This window comes from Lagopus leucura, unplaced genomic scaffold (assembly GCF_019238085.1).
Source record: "Lagopus leucura isolate 7727_CA_CO unplaced genomic scaffold, USGS_WTPT01 Super-Scaffold_100056, whole genome shotgun sequence".
Taxonomy (NCBI): domain Eukaryota; kingdom Metazoa; phylum Chordata; class Aves; order Galliformes; family Phasianidae; genus Lagopus; species Lagopus leucura.
The window spans coordinates 1,067,357-1,082,747 of NW_024962302.1; the positions used below are offsets into that span (position 1 = coordinate 1,067,357).

At 57.9% G+C, this 15,391-nt stretch overlaps 1 protein-coding gene across 4 annotated transcripts; it reads left to right on the forward strand.

Annotated features, from left to right (window-relative positions):
* Positions 1-1,424: 1,424 nt before the first annotated feature.
* On the forward strand, positions 1,425-15,035 carry TACC1 (transforming acidic coiled-coil containing protein 1). Of its 4 annotated transcripts, XM_042886247.1 has the most exons (14): positions 1,425-1,585; positions 2,161-2,261; positions 5,492-6,136; positions 6,242-6,434; positions 9,360-9,420; positions 9,537-9,735; positions 10,553-10,605; positions 11,520-11,654; positions 11,743-11,819; positions 12,152-12,195; positions 12,272-12,432; positions 12,571-12,677; positions 12,892-13,012; positions 13,189-15,035. In XM_042886247.1, the coding sequence occupies exons 1-14, from the start codon at positions 1,440-1,442 to the stop codon at positions 13,255-13,257; spliced, it is 2,112 nt and encodes a 703-aa protein (XP_042742181.1). In that variant the 5' UTR covers positions 1,425-1,439; the 3' UTR covers positions 13,258-15,035. The 4 variants fall into 4 exon arrangements, with proteins under 4 accessions (XP_042742181.1, XP_042742180.1, XP_042742183.1 ...); XM_042886246.1 differs by having other exon boundaries at positions 5,492-6,434; XM_042886248.1 differs by lacking the exons at positions 1,425-1,585; positions 2,161-2,261 and adding an exon at positions 3,977-4,081 and having other exon boundaries at positions 5,492-6,434.
* Positions 15,036-15,391: the final 356 nt, after the last annotated feature.

The following is a 15,391-nucleotide window of genomic DNA, read 5'->3' on the forward strand; positions in this document are numbered from 1 at the left end:
TCAGTGCCCCCAGGTTGCTGTGATGTGGAAGTCAGTGGCTGGGGATGCGGCTGCTCTGCCTCAGACCTGCCGTGGGGTTGGCACCACCAGATCTGCCAAAGATGGGGGAAATTTGGAAAGGTTTAGTAAGGGGGTAAGAGCCTTTTTTTTTTGACAGGGTGGAAGCCTGAAAGAAAGGGTCCCCATAGGGAGGTTATTTGAGAAGCTGCGTGGTGAGGAATGAGGCCCACGGACAGAGACTGGTGACACAGAGGCAGCCAGACCAGTCCATCCTGGTGCAGAGCCCCTGCCCACCTGAGGCACTCCTGGCACAGGGAGCTGATGATTCACAGAGCACAGAATGGAGGTCTTGGCCTGGCCTGTAAGCACTCTGGGTGGTTAAAGAGGGTTGGCTGTGCTTCTCTGCAATGGGTCGGGCTGGTTGTGCAGCCAGACAGCTCTGCCCTTCACCAGCTCAGCCCCAAGGGGTGCAGGGGATGCAGCCCGGGCACGCAGCCCCGCTGTGCACCTCTAACAGATCTGCTGCCATACCACGGCCATTCCCTGCAGTGCTTTGGATGCTGCAGCAGTAACGCTGTGCTCCTCTCTCTAGTAAGGGAGTGGGAGGGAACGGGTTTGGGAACGGGCCCTGTTTAGGGTGCAGGTTCCCAAGGGAGGCCCGGGAGGCAGTGCTGCTTTCAGCAGGGACTGTTTGCTGTTATGTTTAAACAATACTTACATAAATAAAGAAACAAACTCGCCGCCATGGAAGGATGCACCTCGAGACAGGGCTGGCGAGCTCGGCGTTTCCCCTGGAGAACGGGAGGGCAGGTGTTTCCCTCCATCCCTGTGTTCCCAGCACCCCGGGTAGCGGTGTCTTCCCCTCCACCCCCTTCACCCGACCCCCTCTGCCGATGGCCCCAGCGCTCCGTGGGGGGGGGGGGGGGGGGAATTTGGCACCTCGGCCGGAGCCGCCGGGCTGAGCGCAGGTGCAGCGCAGGTAAACCGTGCGGTTTCACGGCTCCTACCTTCCGCGGGGGGGGAGGGGAGGTTCTCTTGGCGGAACATCCCGAATCCCCGCAGGGTGCCGGGGAACCGGGCTGTGGACACCGAGCGATGCTCCCCCCAGCGCCCCCCTCCCGAGTCGCTGCAGCCGCGGGCGGATCGGGGTTGGAGTGGGAACGCGGCAGGGAACCAACCGCCTCCTCCTCTCCGCAGCGGGGCGGGCGGCGGAGGAGCTCCGTTCGTCCCCCCCCCCCACCCTTCCCTCCCCCCAAGGGCCGCTCCCTCGGTCGGCGTCGCCGGAGGGGGGGTGCGAGGCGGCGGGGCGGAGGCGGCCGCTCTCCCCGCGGCAGTAGTACGGTCCGGGGAGGGCCCCGCGCCGGGCGGCGGCGGAGATGCGGGAGGCGGCGGCGGGGGCCGGGCCGGAGCGGCCGTACTGAACCCGGCGGGGATCGGCGATGGCGTTCAGCGCCTGGCAGCTGCTGTCGCCGGTACAGTGGGCCAGGTGGACGTGGTCGGCGGTGCGCGGAGGGGGCGGCCCCGACGGGGAGGATGGAGGGGTCGGGGGAGACGCCGAGGAGGAGATCAAATCGCTGGGTTTCAGGCAAGTACACCGCGCCCCGGGAACGGGCGGCCGCGGGTTTATGCGTGTGCAATGCGGGGCCGGCGGCTCCCGATCCCCGCCTCATCTCCGGTCCCCGCTCTCCGCTCGCTGCCTCGCATCGTATCGGTCCGCAGCCGGCCCCGCTGCTTCGGGAGCCGGGGGGGGGAGAGGGGGTGCATGGCTGAGCCGGAGCTGCTCGAGAACGGCGAGCGCTGTGCTCCCAGCTGAGGTGCTGGTGCGTGCATCGAGGTGCTGGTGTGTGCATCAAGCCTTCCCAAACACATCCCACAGCAGCCCCCTAAGCCATAAAGAAGATGCCTCTGGGTTGCTGTGTTCTCAGAGGTCAGTGGTGGCTGCTCGGGGTGACCCAGATGAAGGTAATGCTGGGGCACAGGGGTGCACAGGGGATGCTCTCAATGTTGTTTTACTTGCTCTTCCTTTTCCGTTTGCTAGCGTGGCCCTGCTGGACAGGAGTGTGGCAGCCGCAGGAGCCGGTCTGGCTGGATGTGTAGGCAGCGATTCCCAGCTAGCCTTGAAAGTGGTAATTCCTCACTCTTTTCCCCCCCCCTCGGCAGCTCGGATTCCGAAGGTAATTATGAGACCCCCGAAGCAGAAACGCCGACCTGCTCAGCACTAAAGGAGCCCAGCGAGCTGCAGCCCGAGGCCGGGACCAGAGGTAAGGGGTGAGAGCGCACCTCTGGCTCACAGCTTTCTGCTCTGGGTGCAGAAAAGCAGGGTGGGGTCAAGGAGAAGTCTCTTGGTTTGAATAATGCCTGCCACATTTTTTGTGGTTAATGGCCTGAATGGTTCAAATGCCAGCACTTGGGGCTGTGTGAGCTCTGCTGTTCTCTAGTGTGGGTTAAACGCTGAATTTACTGAATCCTGCTAGGTTGGGAAGGGGTGACACTGCAGGAGCGGAGGAGTTGGCTTAGCCCCCCCTTGGCTCATTGCCTGCACAGTGCAAAATTATCATCGGGCTGTGTTGTAACCACTGGTCACACCCTGCTGTGTCCCCATGCTGAGATAAGCAGTGGGGATCTGCAGCTCTGCGTTTGGGAGCACTGAGGCTGTGCCTGGGGGTGATGGGTTGATGTCCCAAGCACTCCCTGCTCTCTCCCAGCTGCCCTCACTGCTGCTCTGTGGCTTGCATTGCTGGGCTTGTAGCAGCAGGCTGGAGAGGTGCAGAGGTGTCCCCACTCCTCCCTTGGTCCTGGGTGCCATCCCCAAGGCAAGGTTCCTTTGCCTTGGTGGAGAGAGCTTCTGGTTTGTGCTTCTGGTAAGCTCATCTCTCAGAGTAATCCTTCCCTTTAAGAAGGGATAGAGGCATCTTTAGTTTGGAGGATAATGGCTAAGGAGGAAAGATAAAAGCTTTCCTAGGAAATTCCCCTTGCAGGTGTCTCGGTCATTCCTGTGAAAGCTGCTGTGCGTTGCTGTGGATCTCGGGGTGCTGCTATGCTGGCTGCGTTTGTGCCAATCCCTGTTCTGTGCACAATGGCTGCAGTGCCGTGGGGCTGAGGACGATGCTCTCTGCCTCACATGATGGAGGCCGCAGCTCTGTCCTGAAGTTCTCTTTCAATCATCTGCCAGGAGGGGATTTTCTTCTGTGCAAGGAAATGAGCAGAAGCAGCAAATATGGAGCGCTGTTAGTGCAGAGCAGCGCTGTCAGCCCGCGCTGCTGCTCCCCTGGTGCGGGGCACGTGTTATCCGGTGCGCTGCTGCTCCTTTGCCGGTATGCTAATTCTTAACAGAAAGGATTTAAAAATAGCCCGATGTCTGCAAAACAAAAGCGGAAAAGCCGAAAGAGGAAAGAGGCCGTTAGCAACGTAAAGCACGGCCCAGATATCCTGCCCTCGGCCGAGGGAGGGATGCGTGACTCATCCGCGCACAAAGCGAGGGGCGACCCCAGGGCTGCACGCAGTGCGGGCGGAGGATCGCAGCGTGGGATGGAGGGGGCTGCTGGGTTCTGCTGCTTCGCTCAGCTCTGCGGATAGACGCAGCCAAAATGTCACGGCGCACAAAGCAGCCGTAACTGCGGGTTCTGTCCTCCCTGTGCGTTTTTCTTCGGAGAGCCTAAGATCTCCATGGTCACTGCGCAGCGTCGGCAGAACGGCGCGGCGCCCGGTGCAGCAGGAGGGCAAGGAGGCGTTTGCACGGGGCTGGAAATGCTCCGGAGAGCTGCACCGTGTGCAGCCTCTCTGCTTTTGGGCTCACGGCCACGGTTCTGAGCGATGGCCGCGTCCCTTCTTCTCCCCGCCCCGAGGACATCCGCAGGAATGGGGAGAGGTGGTTTTCTCTGCTGCTTGTTATTCAAGATGTAATTATTGCTTGGGCTGGAAACCAGGATGGGCTCCGTCTGTGAGAACCCGATGGGAACGCAGCGCTTTTAAAGGGCGCCTTCTGTCCCCGCTTTGAAGTCTGTGCTTCTGCCCAGGGGTGTCTCAGTGAGGTTAAAACGTCGGAGCAGCGCAGCGAGAGCACGATGCAGTGTTCCTACAGGTCTGTGGGGGAGGTTTTTAGGGCGGGAGGGCCTGGCAGGGCTCTCAGAGTGCTTTCTGGCTGCACTCCAAGTACATCTTTGTTTTTTTTTACCGGGTTTGTGTTCACCGATGCGTTCTGTGGGGCAGCACAGCGGCAGCCTCCATCCAGACGGAGAGTTTTGCAGTCTCAGGCACAGCAGCCCCTCGTGATTCATCCCCATGGCTTTTAGCATCCCGGAGATCAGTGGTGCAAACCTCCAGCCGTCAGCTGAGTCAGGGCTGCTGGCTGTGTGTGCTGGACTCGCCCATATTCGCATAGCTTTCCTGCCAGCCCGTGCCTCGCTCAGATGCCCCGGAGCTGCAGGGGTGATGCTGGCTGTGCTCCTATACCGGCTCTGGGTGTAGCTTTCAGGATGCCCCTGTGGATAAGGAGCTTCCCCATCCCCTGACAGCAACGAAAAGATTAAACAGTAAAAGGATTTAGAGGAAGGGATTGGAGTAATAGTGATTAAGTCATGGAGCGGGATTTGTGATTAAGGAACCCCGGCAGCAGAGCGGTGCTGGGTGGGATCTCTGCAGGGATGCAGGCAGTGCGGGGCTGAGCTTTGAAAGGCAGCTCCCTCTCTCCAATCCCAACCCGTGCTCCCGGGCTCTGCTTTGCTCCCTCCTGCCCCAGCACTGCTTGCACGCACAGCTTTTGCTCTCCATCACACCGATGCACCGCAGCGACATTTTGTGAGCAGGAGCACCAACCTCGTGCAGCTGCTGTGAACAGTCGGTGTTTCACCCCATGCCAGCCGTGTGTCTCTGGTGGTGGTGGAGCAGTGCAGATCTCCAGCGTGGCCAAAGGTCATGGGGCAGCTCTGCTCTGCCTGCTGGGCACCCGCAGCCCCGTGCCAGCCCCCAGATCCCCTCTGCTGCCCGTAATATGCTTCTTCATTAAGTGCAGAGTCTCATTCCCGTTCACCCCAGGGCTTAATCATGTTTCGTGGTGTCACGCTTCCCTGAATTTGTCCTGGTGACGTGTGACATCCACCCAGGTAGTTGCTGGTGGGATGGTTCGTGCTCTGCAGTTGGTCCTGGCTGTTCAGTGGCGTTGGCATTACAAAGCCCCTCTGGAGCTGGCGACACTCTGGAGGGGAGCAGGCGGCAGGGAAGGGGGAGGACATAAATGGAGATGTTGGTGGTGTGATGTGTGCTGGCACGGTGCAGCACAGCGCAGTGCCTCCCGCAGGGCTCCCCTGCACCCTCTGCTTTACGCACAATTCCCTGCTCTGCGTTCACGAGCTTTGAGTTTTAAGGTTCCTGAAGCCAGAGATCAGCGGGGATCCTGGCAGCACGGGAGGGCATTCCCATATGAACACAGTCCTGGGGCAGGGATGAGGGGGGAGAAGGAGGCAGGCTCTGATGCGCTGCTTTCTCTTTGCAGGGTTCAGCGGCCATGGGGAGCTGCAGGGAGGGGAGCAGCACCATGAAGAGGAGGCTCAGCCCGAGGTTGGGGCCTCTCCAGCCCACATGGGGACCAAAAGTGGCCCTGAAGACTCTGCTGTGACGCAGCTGCTGGTTGAAGCCCGGCCACCGGTGCCCCATGTGGGTGCAGCAGGGTGTGAGCTGGTCATGTCAGGAGGGGACACAGCTGATGATGGTTTGGGGCTGGCAGAGCCAGAAAGGGATGCACTGGTGCAGGAGAGCTCACCCTGTCAGCTCCAGAAGGGAAAGCTACCTTCCCAAGGGAGCAAAGGAGGGGAAAGCACAGAGCCTGCATCCAGTGAGGAGCCTTCAGCGCCTCTGGCCTCAGACCCTGAGCAGTACAAAGAAGCTGACAGTTCTGTCATGGCAGAGGGCTGCACACTGCAGAGCTGCCCGCCGGCCCCCCATTGCCTCCAACTGAGTGAGCCCGAGGGGGACCTGGGCCCCCAACCTCCAGGGCAGCTCCCAAAAGCTGAAGTTGATGCCACAGAAGGTGGGGACGGTGTGGAGACGCGGAGAGCCTCGCCGAGGAGGGCCAGCAGGATCCCGGCCAGCAAGCTGACACCCAAGAGGCACAGGAGGCCCATAGAGGACACAGAGAAAGGTCCCCAAGGCCCCCCCAAGGCCTCCCCTGCACCGTGGGACAGCCCTGAGCTCGGTCCCTTTGGTGGCAGCTCAGCACTGCAACACTTGCCTGCTCTCCCCAAAGGCTCTTACCAGTTCGACCCCAATAACTTTGACTCCGTGGATCCATTTAAGCCCACCAAGACCCTCACCAGCACCACCGACTGCTGCCCCACGGCCGACAACAGCCTGAATGAGATCCTGGAGTCCCAGACGCTGGAGGATGAGCTGGGGAAAAGCAGAGGCTCCCCACAGAAGGCCAAATCGCGTCTGATAACGTGAGTGTGGAGCACGGCCAGCTCCTTCCTCCCATGCCCGGGGCTCCCGCGTTCCTCTACGCCCATCCTGTTGCAATGTGCCACCTCAGTCCTGCTGCCCCACCACCCAGGAGTGGATGGGATGAGCAGGGTGGGCTCACGGAGCGGTGCTCAGACGCTGCTGGGACATTTGTGCGCTGCTGCTGAGCTTCCCTTTTTGCAACAGGGGGAGAGGATGGAGGTTTAGAGGCGGATGGTTGTTACTTCTATGGCACTGCACAGGTGGTGGGACCTTGTTCCTTCCCAAACTATTCCAGGGCGTGTGGGAATCTGTGCATATTTAGCTCCTGAAGCTAAATTTCAAACCTATTTCAAAGCCTGCTGTAAATGGTGATGTTGGGGGGGAGGCAGCATTGCCCTCCTCCTCAGGGAGCAGGTTTAATCACAAACCTCTCCATTTCCTATCACAAACGTCCTCCAAACCGTGCCTGGGCAGCACTGTCTCAGCCTGGATCTCAGCTCCTGAGGCTGTCAGATGTGAAGTAGCAGCTGCTGGGACAGGGGTTGGCTCTGTGTGCCCACTGTGGGTCTCTGGGCATGCAGTGGGGCAGAGGGAAGACTGTGAGAGGGAGGAATTGCCCAGCCACTATCAGGTCCTTCCAGCACCATTGCGCTCAGTGCTGCTGATTGAAACCAGTTGGAAGCAGAAAGAGGAAATCAGCTTAAAAGGGGAAATTTTAGCAGCACTGAGGTTGTGGCTGGTTTGACAGTAAGAAAAAACCGAGCTGTCACCCTGCAGATGGGAGCTCCAGTTTTACAGACTGCAGATAACACCTGGCGGGCAGAGCCAAGGGCAGGGGGGGGATCTTCCTCTTAGCAATGCCATGCAAAGGTTGATGCAGACTCCTGAAGGACCTGCGTTGCTGTGTGACCCCAGGGCAGGAGCAGCCGTGGATGGGAGAGCTGGAAGGTCTCAGCCCCTCTGCGTTATCCCAGGAGCTGGGGCAGTGCTCGGTCTCATCCCACCTCTGCTAATAGCAAACGCAGAATCCCTTATCTGTGTGCTCCTCCCCCAGAGCTTGAGCTGTGCAACTCAGTGTGTTTCTCCAGAGGAGAGCAGTACTCAGGTCTTTTCACACGCTTTTCTTCTCTCCATCTGTCTGTCTCTCTTTCCTGTCTATTCTTGGGTGCCTCAGGACTACTGAACAAGTGAAATTTCTCTGTTTTCTGTTGTAAGTACTCTCTTCTGCCTTTCTTTCCTCTTTCCCTTTGCTTCTGTTCTCTGGGTGTGTGTTGGCCCACCCGTTTTCCATGGCATGGACCCCATCCCGTGCAGCTTTGCCTTGCGGGTGCTGCAGCCATGAGCTGCACTGCAGGCTGTGCCCCTGCTTGCTGCAGCAGCATGCCGACCCGCCGTGCATTCTGATGGTATAAAAACTAATGACAGCACCGTGAGAGCCAGGCTTCCAGCTCCTTACAGGGAGATTTCAACCCCAAAAGAGCAGGGTGTCCTTTAACCCTCCCCATGGCAAATCCCATGGAAGCAGCTGCTGCAGAGGGGCAAGCTGGGGGGCAGCGGCTGGAGACGGTCCCTGGGCTGCCACTGTCTCATGTGAGGGCACCCACAGCGTGCTGGGCTTATCCCTCATCTTATGTCATCCACCCGAATGCCCTTCTTGTTCTGCTTAGTGCCAGCTGCCATATGCACGAGAGCTTGGCTCAAGCACTGACGTCTGTGTCACGGCTGCAGGCTGATGGGCCTTTTTGCAGCGTGGTTTTGAGCTGTGGCTGCTTGGCTCCATCCCTTTGAGTTACAGAGCTGCTGTCTTGGCACTGGGGGAGATCAAAGCAGGTACTGGGCAGTGTGGGAACAGCATCCCAGAAGGTGGTGCAGGGCAGAGAGCTGCAGGTGAACTGCTTGCATTAGGGTGTGCTATTCAGAAATAGAGCCAAGGGTGAACTTTATCTGATAGAGATGTGCATGGCAGCCTGCAGATGTTCCATACCACATTGCTCGTGCTCTGCTGGAGCATGTGTGGGTTGAAGCAGGCAGAAAGAGAATTCCTCAACCCCAGGGTTGTCCTGCTGCAAATCTGCTCTGACCTCTGCATGGCTGCAGCTCTGATGTGGGGCTGGAAATGCGTTCCCCCCCCCCCCACATCATGTCAGCACTGGTTTTGGTGGCACAGACCTGGTGCTGCGTGCACCCTCCTCTTGGGGCTCTGTGAGCATCCCTGAGCTGCCTGCAGCCGATTCAGGACACCAGCACCACACGTTGGGATGGGGTTGTGTCTGCAGTCCTGCACAGCCACTGGAAATGGGACATTTGGGAACGTGGGGTGAAAGCCCCTGGAAGTGGCACCAGCCGTGCATCACTGCAGGAGCAACCTGAACTCAGCCTTCAGCCCTCCTCAAGGCTTTCCTCCTCCAGACAGTGTTTGCAGCACTCACCTGTGAGCACAGCAGGGCTCTGCCCAGCTGCTCAGACCTACAGAGATGTGGGGTGCTGCCATGTGGGCAGGGGCAGGGCAGCACTGCCTGCAAGTGCCCTTTCTGCAGAAGATCAGCGTGCATCAGATGTGACACCGTTGGCACTGGACATGCAGGCGAGGTGCAGCAAAGGAACCCTTCATCATCACGTCCTCTCTCGCCGTCAGCACCTCAGGTGCTTCTTTCTGTGCTCCTTCCCTCCAATAGCAATAAACATCTCAAAGACAAACCCGATCGTTCTGTAGCTGTGTGTTTTGTTTGCTTGTTCCTTCGGCTCCTTCCAGAACTCACTCTGTCCCCCCCAAGTAACTCACTGGTGAGTGGTTTTGCTGCGGGTGCAATGCTGGTGCTGGGGCTGCCTCCCCCTGCTTGGGCTGTCCTGCACGCACCCCCCACTGTCCTCTCCTTGGCCTCCTTGAGCACCAGGTTCATGTATTCATTTCCCTCTGTCTGCAGGAGCAGCTGCAAAGTGAAGCAGTACGAGACGCCGGCGCTGGTGCTGGATGGCTGCACTCAGGTAGGTGGGAGCAGGCAGGGGGTGCTGAGCATCCTGAGCTCCCAGCTGCACAGCCCAGCTCTGATCCCCCAGGCTCATCTCTGCCCTGCTAACCCTTGCATGCCTTGATCCTGCAGGATGAGGGAACGCTGATCTCTGAAATCCCAGACATTGCTGCTAGGGATGGACGTGCCACCGATGAGGAGAAGCTGGCATCCACCTCCTGCACACAGAAAGCGGCCGGGCTGGAGAAGAAGGGAGAGCCTGAGGATGACCTGGAGTACTTTGAGTGCTCCAATGTCCCTGTGCCGGTGGTGAAGCCCGGTGTGGAGACAGGTAGGGAGCACCCCACTGCCCCTGGCTGTGGCTGTGGCCTGTATTGCTTGTCTGCATTGCTTTCATTATGGAAAAATCAGCGTGCTCTTTATATTCAGCCTGGAGCCTCCTGGCTTTAGAAAACCCTACAGCCCCTTCCCTGCCCTGCTGAGCTCCCAAAATGCACTGACCTCAGTTAAAAACACAAATGCAAAGTCAGGGCTGTTGCTGAAAGCTCCCATCCTGCTCTGGTTTTGCTCCTGGTGCATCCTGTCCGCACACACTGCCTGCTAATAGAGAGCTCCAGGTCACTGCTGAAGCCCACACTGCTGCTCCTGCTGTCTGTCTCTTATGTAATTATCTGCTGTGACCAATCTATTAAAAAATAATTAAAAGCCAGGCAACGTGGCACTTAATCGATAGCGGAGTTATAGGTGCAAACAGCAGAAATGGCCTCGTGGAGGGCTTGCAGCTGGTCATTAATCAGTTCCCCTGAATGCTGTTCAGAGCTGCAGAGCTCTGAGAGAGGACGGCAGCACTTGGTCTCAACGGGGAGGGATTCCATAACTGCCCATCTCTGGGCATCTCTGCTACCTGGGCATCGTTGGTGTGGCAGCTGTGGGGTCAGACAGGAGCTGGGCTGCCACCAGAGGGGAGTGTTGGCTGCAGCTGCAGCAGAGATGAGGGATGTGTTCTCCCCTGAAGGGCAGGAGCAGGGTATAAAGCCTTCTTGAGGTTGGTCAGACCATGCTGTACACCTCTGCATCCCAGTGAAGCTGCACGTGCTGCCAGGGTCTCATTTTCTAGCTGCTAAAACGTTTTATTTCTCCGTCTCCAGGCTTTGAGGAGATCTCCAAGCATACAGACAAGGATAGATCTGTTGCCTTCCCTGTGAGTGCTGCATGCTTCCCCCTCTCTGCCCACCTTGGGCTGGCTCTGCTGGGGCTGCTGCATGGCTGTGGGGCTGATGGTGGTGTGTGGGGGGGAGAGGAGGGACTGTGCCAGCAGAGCTGCCCCAACAAGGAGCTGACAAGCAGGTGATGAGATTAGCAACATCAGCGAAATCAGCACCTCTGAGACAGATTTAATTGCACTAAGCCTCGCAAGGACACCGGGCAAAGTGAACCTTGTGTTTGGTGTTGCTGAGGCTGCCCCTGTGGGTCGGGCTGTGGGGCAGGCAGAGCTGCACAGCTGCTTTGCGTGGTGCTGCAGGAAGGTGCTGAGGGACTGAGGCTGTGTGGAGCCAGGGTTGTGCCTGAGGTGGTTGCCCATGGCTCCATCATGTGTGGATCTGAGCAGTGGCAGAGGAGGAGGAGGAGGAGGAAGGGAGAGGAGAGGAGAGGAGAGGAGAGGAGAGGAGAGGAGGCTTCAGTTTCCAAAACACTGCAGAACCAGGCTGCCTTTTCCCAGCACTTTGCTATTTATGGCCTCGCAGCCTGTTTCCAAGGAGATGGCTGCAAGGGGCTGCACTTCTGTGGAGACAGTGAAGGGAGGAAGAGGCTGTGAGAGCCGTGCAGCATAGGAGCACTTTGCTGGGGACATTCACCCCTGTGATCCCAACACCCCCCAACCCCATACGTAGCCCCCACCCCCATTGTGCAGCCCTAGCTGTTTCAATGCCAAACACAGAGCAGAGCAAAGTGACGTTGGATGGGAGCATGTCTGCCCCTCTCAAGGTGTGCCCCCGCTCTGCCTCTTTTTTGGGTTGCAAACCCAGGGGACGGCAAGGGGGTGACCCCAAATGTGGGAACCAGGGAGAAAAGATGAGCCATGCACAACACCACAGCTGGGTGATTCCCCTGCAGGGTCATCCCGGGCTGTGCCTGGCAGACAAACCCCCCACAGCCATCATCAGTGGCAGCAAAAGCGACAGCCCCCTGGACAGCATCTGCCTGAGTGCCTCTGAGAAGGCGGCCGTGCTCACACTCATCCGGGAGGAGGTAAAAAGTGGGGGATGCTCTGTAGGGGGGGGGGTGTGGGCACGACGGGTCTGCAGGTGGAGCAAGGTCTCATTCTGCTGCTCCTCAGATAATCACAAAGGAGATCGAAGCCAGTGAGTGGAAGAAGAAGTACGAGGAGAGTCGTCAGGAGGTCCTGGAGATGAGGTGGGATCCCATCCCGGTGGGATGCTGTGCTCAATGTTTCCCCCCGGTTGGGCTGTGAGGCCGTGATGGGATGACACAGTTCCCCTTTGCTGGGATGGGACACGTCTCAAGGCATGTCTGCTTTGTGCCTGTGCTGCGTTGAGCCTGCAGTTTGTTTGTGGCAGGGATGAAATCCCATTAACTGCGGCTGGAGGGGGGTCTGGGAGCAGCAGCAGGGGGTTCCCAGGCTGTTACAGCACTGGGGCCCAGGGCTGTGTGCTGGAGCAGAGCTGTAGGCATGTGCCTGCAGAAACTGCTGCTTCCTACCTGCTTTTGTTCTCATTTTGTTGCAGGAAAATTGTGGCTGAGTACGAGAAAACCATTGCCCAGATGATAGGTGAGGTCCCAATGCTGCGGGGCAGGGCGGTGCTGTCTGTGCTCAGTCACTGCATCCCTGTTTGCTCCCCTCACAGAGGATGAGCAGAGGACAAATATGACCTCCCAAAAGAACCTGCAGCAGCTCACCATGGAGAAGGAGCAGGCGTTGGCAGATCTCAACTCGGTGGAGAGGTCCCTGTCGGATCTGTTCAGGAGATATGAAAACCTGAAGGGTGTCCTGGAAGGCTTTAAGAAGGTCCTGATCCCGGTGTTCTTCCCATCCCTGTGGCTGTGGGGTGCATTGCCCCCACCCTGTCCTGTGCAGATCTGTTGTGGTATCAGAGCAGCACGTTGTGCTCTGCCCCAGTGCAGATGGCTGTACTTTGTTTTCCAGAACGAAGAAGCCCTGAAGAAGTGTGCTCAGGATTATTTAAACCGTGTCAAGCAAGAGGAGCAGCGATACCAGGCCCTGAAGGTCCACGCAGAGGAGAAGTTGGACAAGTAAGAGCTGTGAGGTGCAGGAGGATGGGCAGCAGATGCCTGGCCCCGAGTAATGAGCAGTCACCTCCGTACAGCAGGAGGAAAATCACCTCTGATGCGTGGCGTTCTGTGAGGTCCCTTCCAACCCTGACCATTCTGTGATGTTGCAGAGCTCCCACCCCATCACCTGCAGAGCACCCAACCCGTAACTGTGGTCCCATCTCTCCCCATGCAGAGCCAACGAGGAGATCGCCCAGGTGCGAACCAAGGCCAAAGCAGAGAGCGCAGCTCTGCACGCGGGGCTGCGAAAGGAGCAGATGAAAGTGGAGTCCCTGGAGAGAGCCCTGCAGCAGAAGGTAACGTGCCCACGTTCAGCACACAGGTGATGCTCTGCGCTTCCACTTCGATGCCCTGCTGATGCTGGAGCTGTGTCCTATGAGTTTTGGGACCGGAAAGTGTCCCAAAGGATCAGGGGAATGGGATCATCGGGGGGAATGAGGAGGGATGAGCCATGGATCTGCTTCCCTTCCAGAACCAGGAGATCGAGGAGCTGACCAAGATCTGCGACGAGCTGATTGCAAAGCTGGGCAGGGCAGACTGAGCTCACCGCCCCAACGCTCCGCACCCGGCTGCTTTTCTCCTACCTTCAAGCACTTTGCCTTATTATTACCCCCGGAGCGACCCTGCCGAAAGCACAGCGTGGCTGCTGCACCCCCAGGTGTGAGGGCAGCCATCCCCACGTGCTGTCACTGCCCTCACGTGCTGCATCTCACAGCCCCAAGGCACACGTGGTGCGTTGTGGAAGGGGCTCTGCTCGGAGCTCCTTTCCCCACTCGGCACTGCGAGGCACAGAGCAGCAGTCACTCTCTGGGTCTTGCACTGCTGTCACCAATTCCCCTGCAGCACTGCATAATAAGGGAAGCAAACAAAGCCGGCCTTTACAAAGGCAGATCCAGGCAGCGTTTCCACGCGGGCTGCCTGCTGCTTTTTGGAGGTGGTTACCTCTTGGTGAGCCCAGGAGAAGTGCTGAGGCTGAGGCTCCTTCCCTCACCACGCACAGACAGCCCTGAGGTGTCAGATAAGGGAAATAAACGCTGTTGGACTGTTTCCTACCTAGCCTAGCTAAAACCTTAGCAAACCTTTTTGCTGCTACCTTTTTGTAAAAGAATGGAGCTGTCCTCCTTCTATTTTCTAACCCCTGTGTTCCGCATGCAGTGCAGACATCTGTTAAAGCAGAGCCATACACCGGAGATATATTTTATTATGTATAGAAAGGATTTATGACACGGGCACATGCAGGGGTCCCCACCCGCTCCCACCCACCCAGAAAGGGGCTGATGGCTGCTGCTGTGCCCCTGCAGCGTTGTGTTGAACGTTCACTGTTTTGCACAGCTGACAGAAAGGAAAAATCCTTCTTTTCACCCTCTTTTCTTTCCACTGCTGGGGAGTCACAGTGCCAACAAACCGCATCCCGCTGCAGCACGGCTCCCCTCCCCAGCACCGGGGTGGCTGCAGCCTGGCACCACTCTCTTCTCTTATCCTCCCACTTGTTGTGCTCTATAGCAGCCCTCCCAGCCCCAACGTGGCTGTGGGGTGGCTGTGGCATCCAGGAGCGTTGCCAGCAGCACAGCCAGCTCAAAAACCCTTGGTGATGCACACGTGTTGCTTCCCAAAACCACGCGGAGCACCCGGAGCGCTGAGCTCCTCCTGCAGCACTGAGCTGTGGGGAGGCAGAGCAGGGATGTGACGTGGCAGCATCCTCACACCTCTCTGCTCTGCTGTCCCACGGCCACTCTGCTGCTGCCTCCATCTGTGCCTCTCAGCACGCACGTACAATCTGGGCAAAGATTCCTAAGGAATGATTTATTAACTATAATATGGTTATAGTTGCACATATATAAATATATGCATACAGGCCGTAGTTATCTATAACAGAAGGCGTATTTTAAGCTCACTGCTGCACCCCCCCAGCGCTGCAGCACAGTTGGGGGTCACCTTTCCTGCAGCAGCAGTGATGTGCTGTGATGCTGCGATGCCCCTTTCGGCAGCAGAGTGACCGTGAGCGCGGCGTTGCTGTGTGTAGATCTTCAGTCTGCAGTGAAGTGCCAATGAGTGCCCACCCCGACTGCTCTCTGCTTCCACTGCATCCCTCCATCCTCCCCCCTTTGTGCTGACTACTACCAGGACCGCTTTGTACACCGTACATCACTGCCATTAGCATCGATTTTGTACGTGCAGTTATTTCCCTTTTATATGTCAGGTAAATATTTGTAAGAGTTATACTCACACAAAGGAGATTATGATGATGATTACTAATATATATTTTTTTTCTTCCATGTTTCATTGCCTGAGTAAAAATGGTGTTTATCACTCTTGAAAGGTTCTGTGCTGTTTGTAAGGCTGGTGAGGGGCTTGGGAGGATTTATCTCCTGGGAAGGGCCTGATTCTGCCTCGTGTGTGTGGATGGGGTTGGGGTGGGGGCTGGGGCTGGGTTAGGGTTAGAGGAGCAGAGCACAGCCCTGGGGATGGATTTGGGGCTGGGTTATGGGTAGAGGAGCAGAGTGCAGCCCTAGGGATGGACTGGGGCTGGGTTAAGGGTAGAGGAGCAAAGTGCAGCCCTGGGGATGGATTGGGGCTGAGTTATGGATAGAGGAGCAGAGTGCAGCCCTGGGGATGGATTGGGGCTGGGTTATGGGTAGAGGAGCAGAGTGCAGCCCTGGGGATGGATTGGGGCT

Coding starts and splice junctions, on each gene's coding strand:
- TACC1 (XM_042886246.1), top strand. CDS start 1,440: ATGGCGTTCAGCGCCTGGCAGCTGCTGTCGCCGGTACAGTGGGCCAGG. Junction 6,435..9,359: donor GCCAAATCGCGTCTGATAAC/GTGAGTGTGGAG, acceptor CTCTGTCTGCAG/GAGCAGCTGCAAAGTGAAGC. Junction 12,196..12,271: donor AACCATTGCCCAGATGATAG/GTGAGGTCCCAA, acceptor CTCCCCTCACAG/AGGATGAGCAGAGGACAAAT.